This window comes from Condylura cristata, unplaced genomic scaffold (assembly GCF_000260355.1).
Source record: "Condylura cristata isolate star-nosed mole 26May11 unplaced genomic scaffold, ConCri1.0 scaffold00001, whole genome shotgun sequence".
Classification (NCBI taxonomy): Eukaryota; Metazoa; Chordata; class Mammalia; order Eulipotyphla; family Talpidae; genus Condylura; species Condylura cristata.
Window position 1 is genome coordinate 51,272,610 of NW_004567102.1, and position 13,700 is coordinate 51,286,309.

At 36.4% G+C, this 13,700-nt stretch overlaps 1 protein-coding gene across 2 annotated transcripts in view; it reads left to right on the forward strand.

The window, feature by feature from the left end:
• Positions 1–13,700, forward strand: part of LACE1 (lactation elevated 1) — a 133,329-nt gene that overhangs the window by 68,506 nt on the left and 51,123 nt on the right. For both annotated transcript variants that reach the window (XM_004673751.2, XM_012724463.1), the window contains exon 8: positions 9,709–9,791. In XM_004673751.2, the coding sequence (XP_004673808.1) occupies positions 9,709–9,791 (83 nt within the window). The remainder of the gene's footprint in view (positions 1–9,708; positions 9,792–13,700) is intronic.

A 13,700-nucleotide genomic window follows, 5' to 3' on the forward strand; every position in this document is an offset into this window, starting at 1 on the left:
TAGAAAGTCCTTAATATTTAATCAGAAGGTATCCTTACTATCAGTAGTGTTCAAAACTTTTTTGGTTTTTATAAAATGCAAATTTATAAGTTTTTTCTAAAGGCATGTACATCTTTTTAGTGTATTCTTTAGGCAATAATGAATAATGATTGCTAGAATTTAAATACTGTAAAGATATAATTTATTAACTGAATAAACCCTGATATAATTTTGAAAATAGATTAAATATTTAAAATTCTTAAAGTAGAAGAAACCATGCAGTCATATCATAGATATTTATGTGGTTTCCATGACAGAGCAGAAAAATCAATGGATCAAGAAGGCAACTCCTTGTGAGCCTGGCTCTTTTGCTGACTTTGGGCAAGTCTCGTGATTTTGCTTTATTATATTTCTTAAAATTCTATAAATGGGCCCTCCCTAGTGGCACAACAGGTTAAAGCACACCATTAAGAACCTAAAGCCACTTCAGCATGAGTTCAGTTCCCACCTGGGAGGTGATCCACATGGCACAGCATGCCTTTCCTGACCCACCCGCTGCTTCCCTCAGCAGTGTACTTCATTGGTCAGCCTGTTCTGCTCCCCACTCTGTCTCTGGTGAATCCTCTCACTGCCCCTGTACCTCTGGCCTGCACCCCAGTTCTGTATGCATGAATATATAAATCTTTAAAAAAATCTATTACTGATGGGGTTGGGCTTAAACATTTGTGGCCCTTTATTTTGCTATGAATTCAATTTTAGAAGTTAAAATAAATTATTTGTTTCAAATTATGATAGATTTCTTCTCCAGACAGTGTTCTAAATGTGGTGCTAAGATCTTAGACTAGTTATTCTATGAAAGCTCAATTGCCCCAGGTAGCTCAAATATTATACCTTTGTAAGATGGTATAGAAGAAAGCAATATTCATATTTCAACACTCATTCATTAAGTGCTTAGCCACTGGGGTTACAATGACGAATATTGTCCTGAAGTAAAATCAGAATGTTTTAGCAGAGGAAATAGAGATAACAACAAATAACTATAGGGAAAAAATGTTTATTACAATACAGACTAATGTTGGGGATTACAAATCTAACAACTATATGAAAGAGCAATGTCTTAAGTGAAATTAGACCCACACTTTAAAAAATTTTCTACGTTCTGTAATGCTAGCTGTTATGAAGGATCACTGAATGAAATGGAAATTTATGTGAATTCTGAATTGACTTCTTTCTCAGCCTAGAAGTTGATGTTCAGAAGTTGGTGACTAGGACTTTTGTATGCTGTCACTTTATTTGGATGCAGCTCCCATCACGTTTGGTTTAATAGTCATGCTTATTGATTTTATTTTTGTTCCAACTGGAATAGAGTGAAGATTTCCCTGAGAAGACTTGACAAGGCTTAGAAGGGAGGAGAGGATGGCAGAGAAAGAAAGTTAAAAATAGTGAAAGCTGAGATATAAAGGCAAGGAATATATACAATGTTTCTTTTTGTTTACTTTGTAATATTTTATAACAGTTTATTTTTACATAATTTTGTACTTTTTTTTTTTTAGAGAAAAAAACCAAGGTAGTAAAAAAGAGGGACTGCATGCTAAGATGTCGCCAGAGGTTAAGAGAGCCAATTTGAAATATTTTTGTATGTGGAAGGCAGAATAAAAACAGAAGATTACACATTTTAGACATTTTATAATTTTGTAGCGCCTGTGAATAAGTATGATCAATCAAACTCTTTAACTAGTGGTACTGCACTGACAGTCCAATCAGAACAAATGTGGGACTATGAACTGTCAGTCATACAACAATGATGTGTTCTAGTGGGTATCACTTTTGCCTGTAAGTAAAAGTATATGCATGTGAATGCATATATATTTGCATATTATGACTTTAGCATTATATTTGCATATTATGACTTTATTGTCTTTGGGTAAATTAATTATATCCCTTGTTGCTTTTATCAATATGGAATTCTTTCTTTTTTAAAAGTATAATTTATCTTTAGTCATAATAATATTAAGTTACACATATTGCTATCCATATCTTGCCTTAGCTAATACCTGAGTTTACGCTTCAGATCTTTTATCAGAGATAAGAATAAGTTGCAAGATTGATTGAATTAATATTCTTTCTCTTCCTCTTTTCATCCTCAGATAAAAGTGATAATGAGGAAAGAACAGAACCAGAATTTAGAATATTTATTTTATCCTGGATACTAAAACTCTTCATAATGAAGTCTCTGAAAATGGACAGGGGTTATATTTTAAGCTAGATATTTTATTGAGTGAGTTTTCCATATTATTCCCAAAGTTGTGGTTGTAGTATAAATGAATCATTTGTATTATGAACTTTGAGCATTTATAGTATGACTTATTTTAAAATACATAATTTATCATTTACTTTTGATTATTTGTATAGAAAAAGGAAATACCTTATGGGTAAAATTGCTGGATTTTTTTTAAAGATGTGTTTTATTTATGCATACCAGAACTGTGGTGTAGAATAGAGGTACAGGGGGGTGGTGAGAGGATTCCCCAGAGATAGAGTAGAGAACAGAACAGTCAGTCAAGTGACTGAAGTACACTGGGGAGGGAAGCAGTGGGCAAGACAGGAGGGGGAGCGAGACAGCAGTGGGCGAGACAGTGGGCAGCAGCACCCTGTGGGTCACCTCTCAGGATGGGGGATCAAACTAGTGCTGCAGTGACTGCAGATAGTTTTGTAGTGCTGAGACTTAACCCTTGTGCCACCAGGGAGGCTGAAATTTGCTGGACTTTGGAAAAATACTTTCAAAATTGCACATATAGTGGGAATTCCCATTAGTTTAAAAGAGTATTCACAAATCCTTTTTATGGAAAAAAAAAAGTGCTCATGGGAGCTTCAGTTAAGCATTTGGTAGCATGGTTTTTAATAAGAATTTTCAAAAGGTACTTGCATTAACTTCTTTCCAGTCTGTGAAATGTCATTATGTTTCTCTCTCTTTTTTTTAACCTCAGAAATAAGTACTCTGATTTTCTTGTATAAAGTAAACAGTAGGAGAAGAATGGAGTATTAATTAAAAATTCTTCTTGTTATGACAGTTAGAAATGTATAATGGTGTGATTTCAATAAAACAGCTATCAACTTTTTCTGAGCACTACTATTTGGGGATAATACATGGAATTCTCTAAGATTTTCCCTTTTGTAAAATTTCATGAGACAAATGAATATATGCTGTGCTAACAAGACCAGCCATCACATAAGCGTATATATACTAAACATTGAAAACTCCCCCTTCATTCCTTTCTATCCTTATTTTCTTCTGTCTTCCTCTTCCTCAGTCTCATTCCTATTTTTCTCTTTAAGTAGCCACTGTTAAAAATTAATGAGGTGGCCCTCCCTGGTGGTGCAGTGGGTTAAAGCACAGCACAAAGAAGCTTAAGCCACTTCTGTATGAGTTCGATCCCCACCTGCCCTGGAGGAGATCCACATGGCGAGGCAGACCTCTCCTGACCCGCCCGCTATTCCCCTCAGCAGTGTACTTCACTAATCTGTCTGTTCTGCACCCCACTCTGTCTCTGGTGAATCCTCTCACCCTCCGCATCTCTGGCCTGTACCCCAGTTCTGTACGAATAAATAAATAAATCTTTAAAAAAAATTAACGGGGTGGAGTAGTATCAATATCATGGCTGAATAAAGCATTTCTCATTTATGTCCCTCCTTCAACAGCAACAATTTGTCTATCCACAGACAAAAGTGCCTTTCTGGGAGCTATTGGATCCAGCACCATATGCCAAGGGGCCTGGGAGGAGTCTTGCCACTTGTGCATCAGGTAATAGGCATATACATTTTAGTCCTGGCTGTGGACCCTGTAGCATCTCATGAAACAGCTCCTTTTGGCCACAGTGTGGGAATCCTTGGAAAACATTGTCTAAATAATTACCCAAGGATGAGAGAGCATTTGTGTATGTCCAGGTTTCCAGTGAAATTTCAGGAGTCCTAATTGGAGCAGAAAAATATATGCTTGGATGCAATGAGAAAGAAAAATAGTTTTAAACCCATCTTACCCCATCCCCAAGGCAGCATGACTTAGGACCAAGAGAGATCTTGTTGGTCTGTGATTTCTTCTCCAGGGAAAGATGAGAGGATGTGAATGAGAACCCCATTCCTCCAAGTGTGCAAATGCTGCCTATGTCTCTGCCCATCCAGAGTACTGAATCATGAAAATGTAAAAATTGAGGAAGGTAGAGACTGGGAAAACAACAGATAAGACTCTTGGAGGTCATTAGAAAGAACACAAATTCTAACTGCTTCACAGACTTCACCAGGAAGTCCATCCAAGGGCTACAGAGAACTTCTCACCCAAGAACGTCTTATCTAGTCCAAGGACACTGCTAGTGCTCTGGACACCTCATTCACATTTAACCCAACCCTATGACTGGACTGCTGAACATGCTTCTGATGGTGATGATATGTAGAACCTTGGCAGATGGCTAGAGTATATCTTTAGAAAGTCAGACAAGATCTAGAGGCAAGGGAGAAATGATAAACTTGCTCGTAGGCTACCTTTGAGAAAACAAAAGGGAAGTGGTCAGTGCTTAATCTGGAGAAGGCATATGAACTTAAGAATTCTCTGGCAAGAGGAAGCAAGAAGGCATGTCATAAAGCAGGCATTGTCTGTGGAAATTCTAAGAAGTCTCAAAATCCTAGGAGAACTGATGGGAAGATATATTGCCCTTGAACAAACACACAAGCTAGTATCAGACACAGTAGTGGAAGGTTGAAAACTTTTCCTTATTTCTCAGTAACAAGGTGCATGCTCTCACTCCTCCTATTTAATATAGTACTGGAAGTCCTAGTCAGAGCAATTAGGAAAGAAAAAAGAAATAAGAAAGCTAGCCAAGTTGGAAAGGAAAAAGTAAAACTCTATTCCAGATGATATCACAAACCAAGAAAAGACTCCACTAAAAAAACTGTTCTACTTAATAAATTCCAAATTCAGTACACAAAAACATAGCACATGGAAATTATTTTTTTCTATATACTAACAATGAAATATCTGAGAAAGAAAGAAAACAATCATATTTACAATAGTATTAATGTCAAGATAATTGAGAACAAGTGTAACTAAGGATCTGAAAACTTTAAGATTGATGAAAGAAATTGAAGACACATATGGGAAGATATATTGTGTTCATGGATCAGATAATTAATATTGTTAAAATGTTAGTAATACCCAAAGAGATTCAGTGCAAGCTCTATCAAAATTCTGAGGGCATTGTTCACAGAAATTGGGGGGAAAAATGCTAAAACTAGCATTGAACCACAGTCTCCTAATAGCCAAAGCAATCCTGAGAAAGAACAGAACTGGAGGTATTAATGTGCTGATTTCAAACTATATTACCAAGCTATTGATTGAAACAATATGGTAAAGGAATAAAAGTAAAACAGTCCAAAATAGAGAACCCAGAAATATACTGTCAACTAATATTTGGGATACCAATAAGGAAAAGATGGTCTCATCAGTAAGTCTTAGCAAAACTGGAGGATCACCTGCAGAAGAATGAAATTGTACTCCTGTCTTACACCACTTACAGAAACTCAAAATATATTAAAGATTTAACATAAGACCTGAAGCCACAATACTCACAGAGGCAAATATAGGGACAAAACTCCTTTGATTTGGGTCTTTGCCACAATTACTTGAATAAAGGCACAAAGGCACAGAAATAAAAGCCAAAATAAATAAGTTGCTTACATCAAACTAAAAAGCTTCTGCACAGCAAAAGAAATGGTCAACAAAATGAAAAGTCAGTCCACTAAATGGGAGAGAATACTTGCAAAAGTACATATCTAGCAAGGGGTTACTATCCAAAACTTATAAGGAACCCATAACTCAAAAAAGAAAAACCAAACATCCAATTAAAAATGGAAAGATTGAATAGACATTTTTCTATTGACAATATACAGATGGCCAGTAGGTATATGAAAAGATGTGCAACATCAGTAATCACCAGATAAATGTAAATCAAAACTATAACAACATTACTTCATAACTGTTAGAATGGCTAATATCAAGATGAGAATTAACAAGAGTTTACAAGGATGTGGAGAAGAGTAAACTCTTTTATACTGTTGGTGGGAATGTAAATTCATATTTTTCCAGTATCACTGCAAATACTCTTCAGTTACAGATTTTCCTACCCGTTTCTGCTGAACTGTTGCCCTTGATTCCTTCTCTAGTCATCTTTTTATCTTTCAGGGCTTATTGACTTTATTCTTTGAAATTTAGTTGTGAATATATGGAGAGGGTGAACCAATCATATTCACTTTGCTACCATTTTGCTGGACTCCTCTGTTAAGGTTTTGAAGAATATTTTTTTTGTTCCAATTGGGAAGAAAAAAAAACAGAAGAGAAACAGGACATAGATATTTTGTGAGAAGGTTGTTTTCCTAATGATATTATTTAGAATTGCTAAAAATGTACACAATAAATTTTGAGGAGAATGCAAACCGATGAAGTGTGACTCTTTGGGTAGTGAATTTTTCTTTCCCAACTCAAAGCTTGTTGACTCATGACTATGTTCCCAAGGATGTGTTATCCTTCCTCCTTTTCCTCCCTAAATTTCCAGATTGCACTCTGGATTGTATAATTGTAATTGTTCTCTGTATACATAAATACACAAACTAATTTATTTTTTAAAGATACATTTATGCAAAGAAGAACTGGGGTACAGGCCAAAGGTGCAGGGGTGTGAGGATTTATCAGAGACAGAGTGGGAAGCTGAATATGCAGATCAATGGAAAGAAATTGCTGAGGGGAGCAGCAGGCAGGCAGGAGAGGTCTGCTATACCCTGTGGGTCACCTCCCTAGCCAGGGATTGAACTCATGCTGTAGTAGCTACGGACAGCTTCATTGTGCTGTGCTTTAACCTGCTGCACCATCAGGAAGGGCCCTACACAAACTATTTTAAAATAAATTCTATTTGACAGCTGATAGGTTTCATGCATCTGAATTGGATGATGATAAGAAGTCATGGGTCTTATCCCTGGAAATTAGGAAGTTACTAAGAGGTCATACGCTTTTGACTGGACTCATTCTCAACTTAGAAATTGCTTAGCTTTTGCCATCCTCCATCTTTTTGCAAAAGTGTTTTGAGGGATCTAGCTTAAGTGAATAAAATTTGAAAATTTGAGGTTTATTTTTCTTTAAAAATACAAACTGAGTGTTAGTATTTTTCAGACAATTAGGAGCTAACATCTAAGGGCTTTGGTTATAGTTCGTTTGCTGCTGATTAGGTATTCCTTTGTGGTGATTAGTGAATGTACAAATGCAATCATTTAGTAGGGCTTAATCACTCATAAAAGAGAGAAGTTAGTTACCCAGAAAGAGAAATTGAAGCTTGTATAACTTCCATTAGTCATATTTTTGTAACAGCAAAAAAAAAAAAAAAAGAAGAAGAAAGATTTTTGACTAAATTAGGAATATGAGTCATATAAGATAAACTGTAGTTTAAAAGAAATGGAGAACCTGGAGCAACACATTTATATAAACATATTGCTATTCTATTTAATACGTCATCTATGGTACAGGTACTTTATGAATACCTGGTTCTTACCTTACCAGGACAGACTTCCCTCAGAGACAGAGAGTAAGAAATGCTACTTAGACAAATGCATCTCTGTTTTTGTGCTGGGTACTAAGCCCCCACAATTGTTGTAGGAGCAAGGAAGAAGAAGAATCTCCTTTCTTAAGTTTACTTCATTACTCAAAGTTGAGAAGAAGAAAGCTATGCCATAACACTTTTTAAAAACAGGTCATCTGAATCAAGAGGAGAGTGGAGAGCATACATTTGGGCGATGCTATTTTCCTTTCTGGTGAGATGGATTCTGGGACCGTGTGATTAGCTAGGGATGTATGGGGTGGCTCACTGGTAGCTCAGGTAAAGCCTTATAGAGTGGCATGATTCCTAGGTCCAGTTCAAAAAACAGCTTTCCTCAGAGGGCTAGCTTCATCTTGTACAGTATTAAATACATGTTTGCTAGTATATAACTCAAAAGGCTATATGTATTCCAGCCTTTCAGCCTAGAGTCTTCACTCTTCAGGTGATTTACAGTGCCAGTTTTGCCCAGGACTGTCCTGGTCTTCGCACTAAAAGTTCTACATCCAGAGAAATCCCTCAGTTTTGGGGAAACCTCTCAGTCCTAGGGGACTGTTTTACTTCCTTGAGCCCCTAAGTAGCTGTAGCACAGAGAAGGGGAAATGTATCATTGCTGCTGCTTTGTATACCTAGTCCTTACAGCACAGGTAAACAGCCCCCCAGCCCTTGCATAGCAGGAAAATCCAGGATGAAATTTCAGGAAATCTTGCTACATCTCAGGTGTGCTCAAATATTAATAGTCTGATGATCTATTGCCGCATAGAAAATGACCATTTTGAGGCTTAAAACATTATTATCTCTTCTAGTTTTTGTAGTTCAGGGATTTGAAATAGCTTGCCTAGCAATTCTGACTCCCTTGATAAGATAATAGCTACAACTGGAACAACGGGTTGATCAGACGTCTCTGTCTTCATGAAGACAGAAGAACTCTCCTGGTCATTTCTGTGTGGGCTGATTCAGTCTCTCTCATGGCGTCGTTGCCATGTTCGATGCTAACTTGGTAGTTCAGGGTTCCAGAGAGAGTGTTCTGACCAATGAGTAAGTCACTGATTTGAATGTAATATTGGGTGTTGATGCATAGTGTGATTTTTCCTCATAGCCACAGGATTCAAGAGGAGGGATAGGAGAGGTCCTTCTTGGTGGTTGGAATGTTGGTGTTACAACATGTTGGGACAGAGAATTGTAATCATCTTTAAAAAATACAATCCACCACAATTACCTTAACCCCAAAATACAGTTTTTTTTCATTAATAAAACTAGTAATGTTGAAATCTAATTTTTCCTGATGAGTTTTCATAAAGCATTTTTCATTTTGAACAAAAACATAAAAGTCACTCTGTAAATGTCTTTTGAATTGCACTGAAACCCTTGTTTGCCCTTGTTCTACTGGAATGAAAAAATAAATATCTATTTCCTCTTTTCTCAAAACAACTCTGGGACTGGCCAGATAGGTACAGCCAAAGTTCTGTTGTTTCTGAAGAAGTGTGTATGTGGTGTTTCCATGCCCATATGCATCTTGGGGGGATAGAAAGGAAAGAAATTGGGAAGACTCAAGTTGAAGGGAATTTTCTGCAGAAGGAAAGAATTCTAAACACTATGGTGGGGTAGGAAAGTAAGAACAAGGGCTTTGTCAGTCATTTAGAAGTGAAGGTCAGATAAACCTATACATCACTTTCGGATGGTCATTTGACTTCAGAAGTGGATCATAATGTTCTGGTGCAGCTCTTTTCAACAGTCTCCCTCCCAACATGATGCTTAGAGACCTTTGAATTATCCTTATTGACAATCTCCAATTTCAGAGTTGTGGAAATTGGGATTTAAAAAAACTCCAGTGCAGTTATTTGGGGACTTTGCTGACAGCAATGTTTTAGCAAAATTTCAGGGAGGAATGCTATCAATTTTAGCTTTTTAAAACTGATATGGTTTGATGTGTGTTTAATATTGCAATTGAGATGACTTTTCTGTGAGTTTTATTGATTTGTCCTGAGTTCATTACTTCACTGAAAATAGATTCAAAAGTTAAATAAAGAATAGCAGAAAGATTATAATTCTATGCCCCCACTTATTTAAAAAAATATTTTATGTGTTTGAATTGTAGAAGTACTGTAATACGGTCCAACTCGATTCTGGGATAGATTACCGGAAAAGGGAACTTCCTGCTGCAGGAAAACTCTACTACCTGTAAGTTCTTTTTAATTTCAGTTTTCTAAGTTAAATAATTAACCAGAAAAAGATGAGAAAAATAAGCAGGGTAATTACTGAAATCAGAAAGGCTAGTTGCTAATCCTCTGATTTTTAAAATACAAAATGTTATAATGTTAATTTCTTTAAATTGTGTTTTTGGCCATCTACATTTGCATGATTTATAATGTGTGATTGGATGAAACCCTAATTAGTTTTTTGGGGAGGAGTGATGACAGATGGTTAGAAAGTAATGAGTATACTCTTCTAAGAGACTCTAGCATTAAGAGAATATTATCATTGTGTTCCAGTAATTAATTATTTGTGGACATCTTCTGATAAATGTGCAATTTCTTTTACCCCAAACTGTTGTTTTATTTTCTCAGACAATCTGTTTGTATTTACCACTGTTGATTGACTTTCATTCATAACTATGCAAAATATGTATATATTCACAAGCACAACTGGATGTATTTTGTCTTGAAAAGCTAAGCCTCTCCTGAGTAGGAGCAATTAATAATGATAGATATATTACAGCACATGCAGTTAATGCTGAATAACAAATACAGTTTGTTTTAAAATGTCAATTGTGAGAACCTGCAAAGGGAAAAGTGCTTTACAAATGCATTGTTGTTTAGTGTATGCCACCAGTGTTTGGCACATAGTGGGTTCTCAGTAAATAGATCTAAGGGCAAATTATGATTTAACTCAAAGGCATGTTTCTGCTAATTTAAATTTTGATGACAGTGTACATATGAGAGGTTCAGAAAAGTTCTTGTCTCTGCCACCTTGTAAGCAGAAGTACTTTGCTGTTTTTGAAGCAGAAATTAGCTGAAAAATCACATAATTAAAATTGCATACTTTACAGTGTACCAAGGGGACTATTTAAGTTTATTATTCAGATTCTGATGATTATTATAGGAGGTTCTTCATCTGCCCTTAAGTGCTTTGTCTTTAGAGTACTTTATAATTTTAAAAAATTCATAGAGCACTTTTTTATGCTTTCACTTGGATTTTCTCAGTTCCTTTTATGTTTGTGTATTCTGGTCTTTTTATTTTTCTGATATTTGCTACCTTTCCTTGATTCTTTTCTATATACTTTTGGATATTCCAGATGTATGGTACTTAGAAGTTAATTTATTACTCTCTTTATCCTTTTTTAAAGAAGATACTCCTTGTTTTCTGTTTCCTCACAAACATATCCTTATGTGGAAGAAAGGAAACGTCTTCCTAACTGGATGTTACACTGAGTCTAAGTCACGAATTGTTTCATAGTGCTAGAGAGGGCTCCGTGCTATTTAGGAAGTAGGAGGGCTGTTTTTGTTTGGAACTTGGCCATTTTCTCTCTGACCTACCTTGTGTGGCTCTTCCTCTTTCCGATTAAAGTTATACAGTTGTCACAGATGACATTCAGGCTTGTACTTGAAACATTTACTGGAGGAGGAATAGAGTCTAACAAGGTTCCCAAGAGCAAGAATTACAAAGGATACCTTGAAAGTCTGCAACAGCTTTCCTAAAAATATGTAAATTCATTTCATCTTCACAGAAGGTAGATTTGTTAATGAATTTAAGATCTAAAGTGTTTTACCATGCCCTGATAGCCAAGAGGAGAGAACTAGCAATACACCTCAGAAGGAAGGTAGGTATATATTCCTGAGAATTGGGAATTAACATTTTTTTTATTACAAAAGTTCATTTTACATCATTTTGTACATTTTTTTTCCATCTCAATTGTAATCCCCGCGGGTTTCCCATCACCAAGTCACCCATGTGCCATCACCATAATCCCGTGCATTTCCCTCCCCTCACCCCGTTTTTGATCCCATTCCCCACTCCACCCTCACAAAATGTCTCTGGTATATGGTTGTTCATTATTTTTGTTATTTTCCACCTGGTCCATTATACTCCTGCTATGAGTGAAACCATCCGGTATTTTTCTTTCTCCTTCTGGCTTATCTCACTAAGCATGATCTTTTCCAGTTCCATCCAAGTTGCTGCAAAAGACATGTGTTTCTCTTTTTTGGTTGCTGAGTAATAGGGAATTAACATTTTTTAAAAGATTTATTTATTTATGCTTACAACTGGGGTACAGGCCAGAGGTGTGGGGGGTGAGAGAATTCACCAGAGACAGAGTAGGGTGCAGAACACGCAGGTTGACAAAGTACACTACTGAGGGGAGCAGCGGGAGGGTCAGGAGAGGTCTGCCATGCCATGTGGATCACCTCTGGGAACAAGGATTGAACTTGTGCTGCAGTGGCTGCAGAGAGTTTCATAATGCGGTGCTTTAATCTGTTGCACCACCAGGGAGAGCCCCAGAATTGGGAATTAAAGTCATCTCAAAAGTAAGAGAATAATATTAGAAAACAAGACAATAATATTAGATGTAATTTGTATTTTTCATATGAGCTTGTTTATGACAGGGTAAAATAAAATTTCCTGGGTCATATTTATGTTTCTGATTTACTTAAGTTTCTTTTTATCTTGTTCTTCTAGGAAAATTTATTCATGCTCCCCATAACAAATTTTAATTGGCTTTGCTTTATTTTGCCCTCCTAAAGCTTATATTTCTCTGTATAACTGCTTTCCTAGACATCTGTTATTGTTTCCTGAGTATGTAAGCATAGACCTACCTCCTTAGCAGTTTCACTGCTATTTCTCCTTCCGAAAAAACAATGTAACTCTAGTTTTCCTTCGGAGGAACACCAAGCACAGTTTCATAAGTTCATACAAATGGGATCCCATATTTGATGTTTAAGCTAAATAGAAGTATTATTAACTAAGTATTTTTTTTTAAGTCTAACTTTCCTAGCTAGTCTAACATTTCCTTAAAATGTCCTGAACCTTGGCCCTCCCTGGTGGCGCAGCGGGTTAAAGCACAGCACTGAGAATCTGAAGCCACTTCCGCATGAGTTCAATTCCCGCCTGCCTAGGAGGTGCCCACATGGGGTGGCAGACCTCTCCTGACCCACCCGCTGCTCCCCTCAGCAGTGCACTTCGTTGATCTGCCTGTTCTGCTCCCCACTCTGTCTCTGGTGAAGTCTCTCACCACCCCTGAGCCTCTGGCCTGTACCCCAGTTCTGTATGCACAAATAAATAAATCTTTAAAAAAAAAAAATGTCCTGAACCACTATAGCTACAATAATCCAGTGTATGACCAGAGACAAATCTGGTAGAAAAAAAGTAGACAAAAAGTTGACATAGAACAGTTTCTATGGTTCATAGTATTGTCTGAGTTACATAAGAATTAATATATTTTACATGTAATCTATACCAATCTATAATTTTATATCACTTTAAAAAGTGGATATAAAACTTTGGATATCATAGAGTACCTTTATAAATAGGTTTCTGGTAGTTGGGACCTATCCCCAAAAGTTTTATTTATTTTTAATACTTTATTATATATGTGTGTGTGTGTGTATTTTTTTTTTTTTCATCATTCTTCATTTTGTACATTTTTTCATCTCGGTTGTAATCCCTGTGGACTTCCCACCACCAGTTCACTCATGTGCTATCACCATAGTCCAGTGCACTCTTCCCACCCCAGCTTTGGTCCTATTCCCCTTTCCTCCCCCACAGAATGTCTCTGGTTTATAGTTGTTCATTGATTTTTGTTTTTACTTTATTATGATTGCTTTTTTTTTTTTTCCCCCTTATCCCTTACACTCCTGCTATGAGTGAAACCATCTGGTATTTTTCCTTTTCTTTCTGGCTTATTTCATTGAGCATGATGATCCCTTCCAGCTCTATCCATGTTGCCACAAATGGCAAGAGTTTATCTTTTTTGATTGATGAATCAAAAAGGTTTTAATCTCGAGAATTAACATCATCAAAATGGCCATCCTGCCAAAAGCAATATACAGATTTAATGCCATCCCCATAAAAATCTCAATGACATTCTTCAATGAA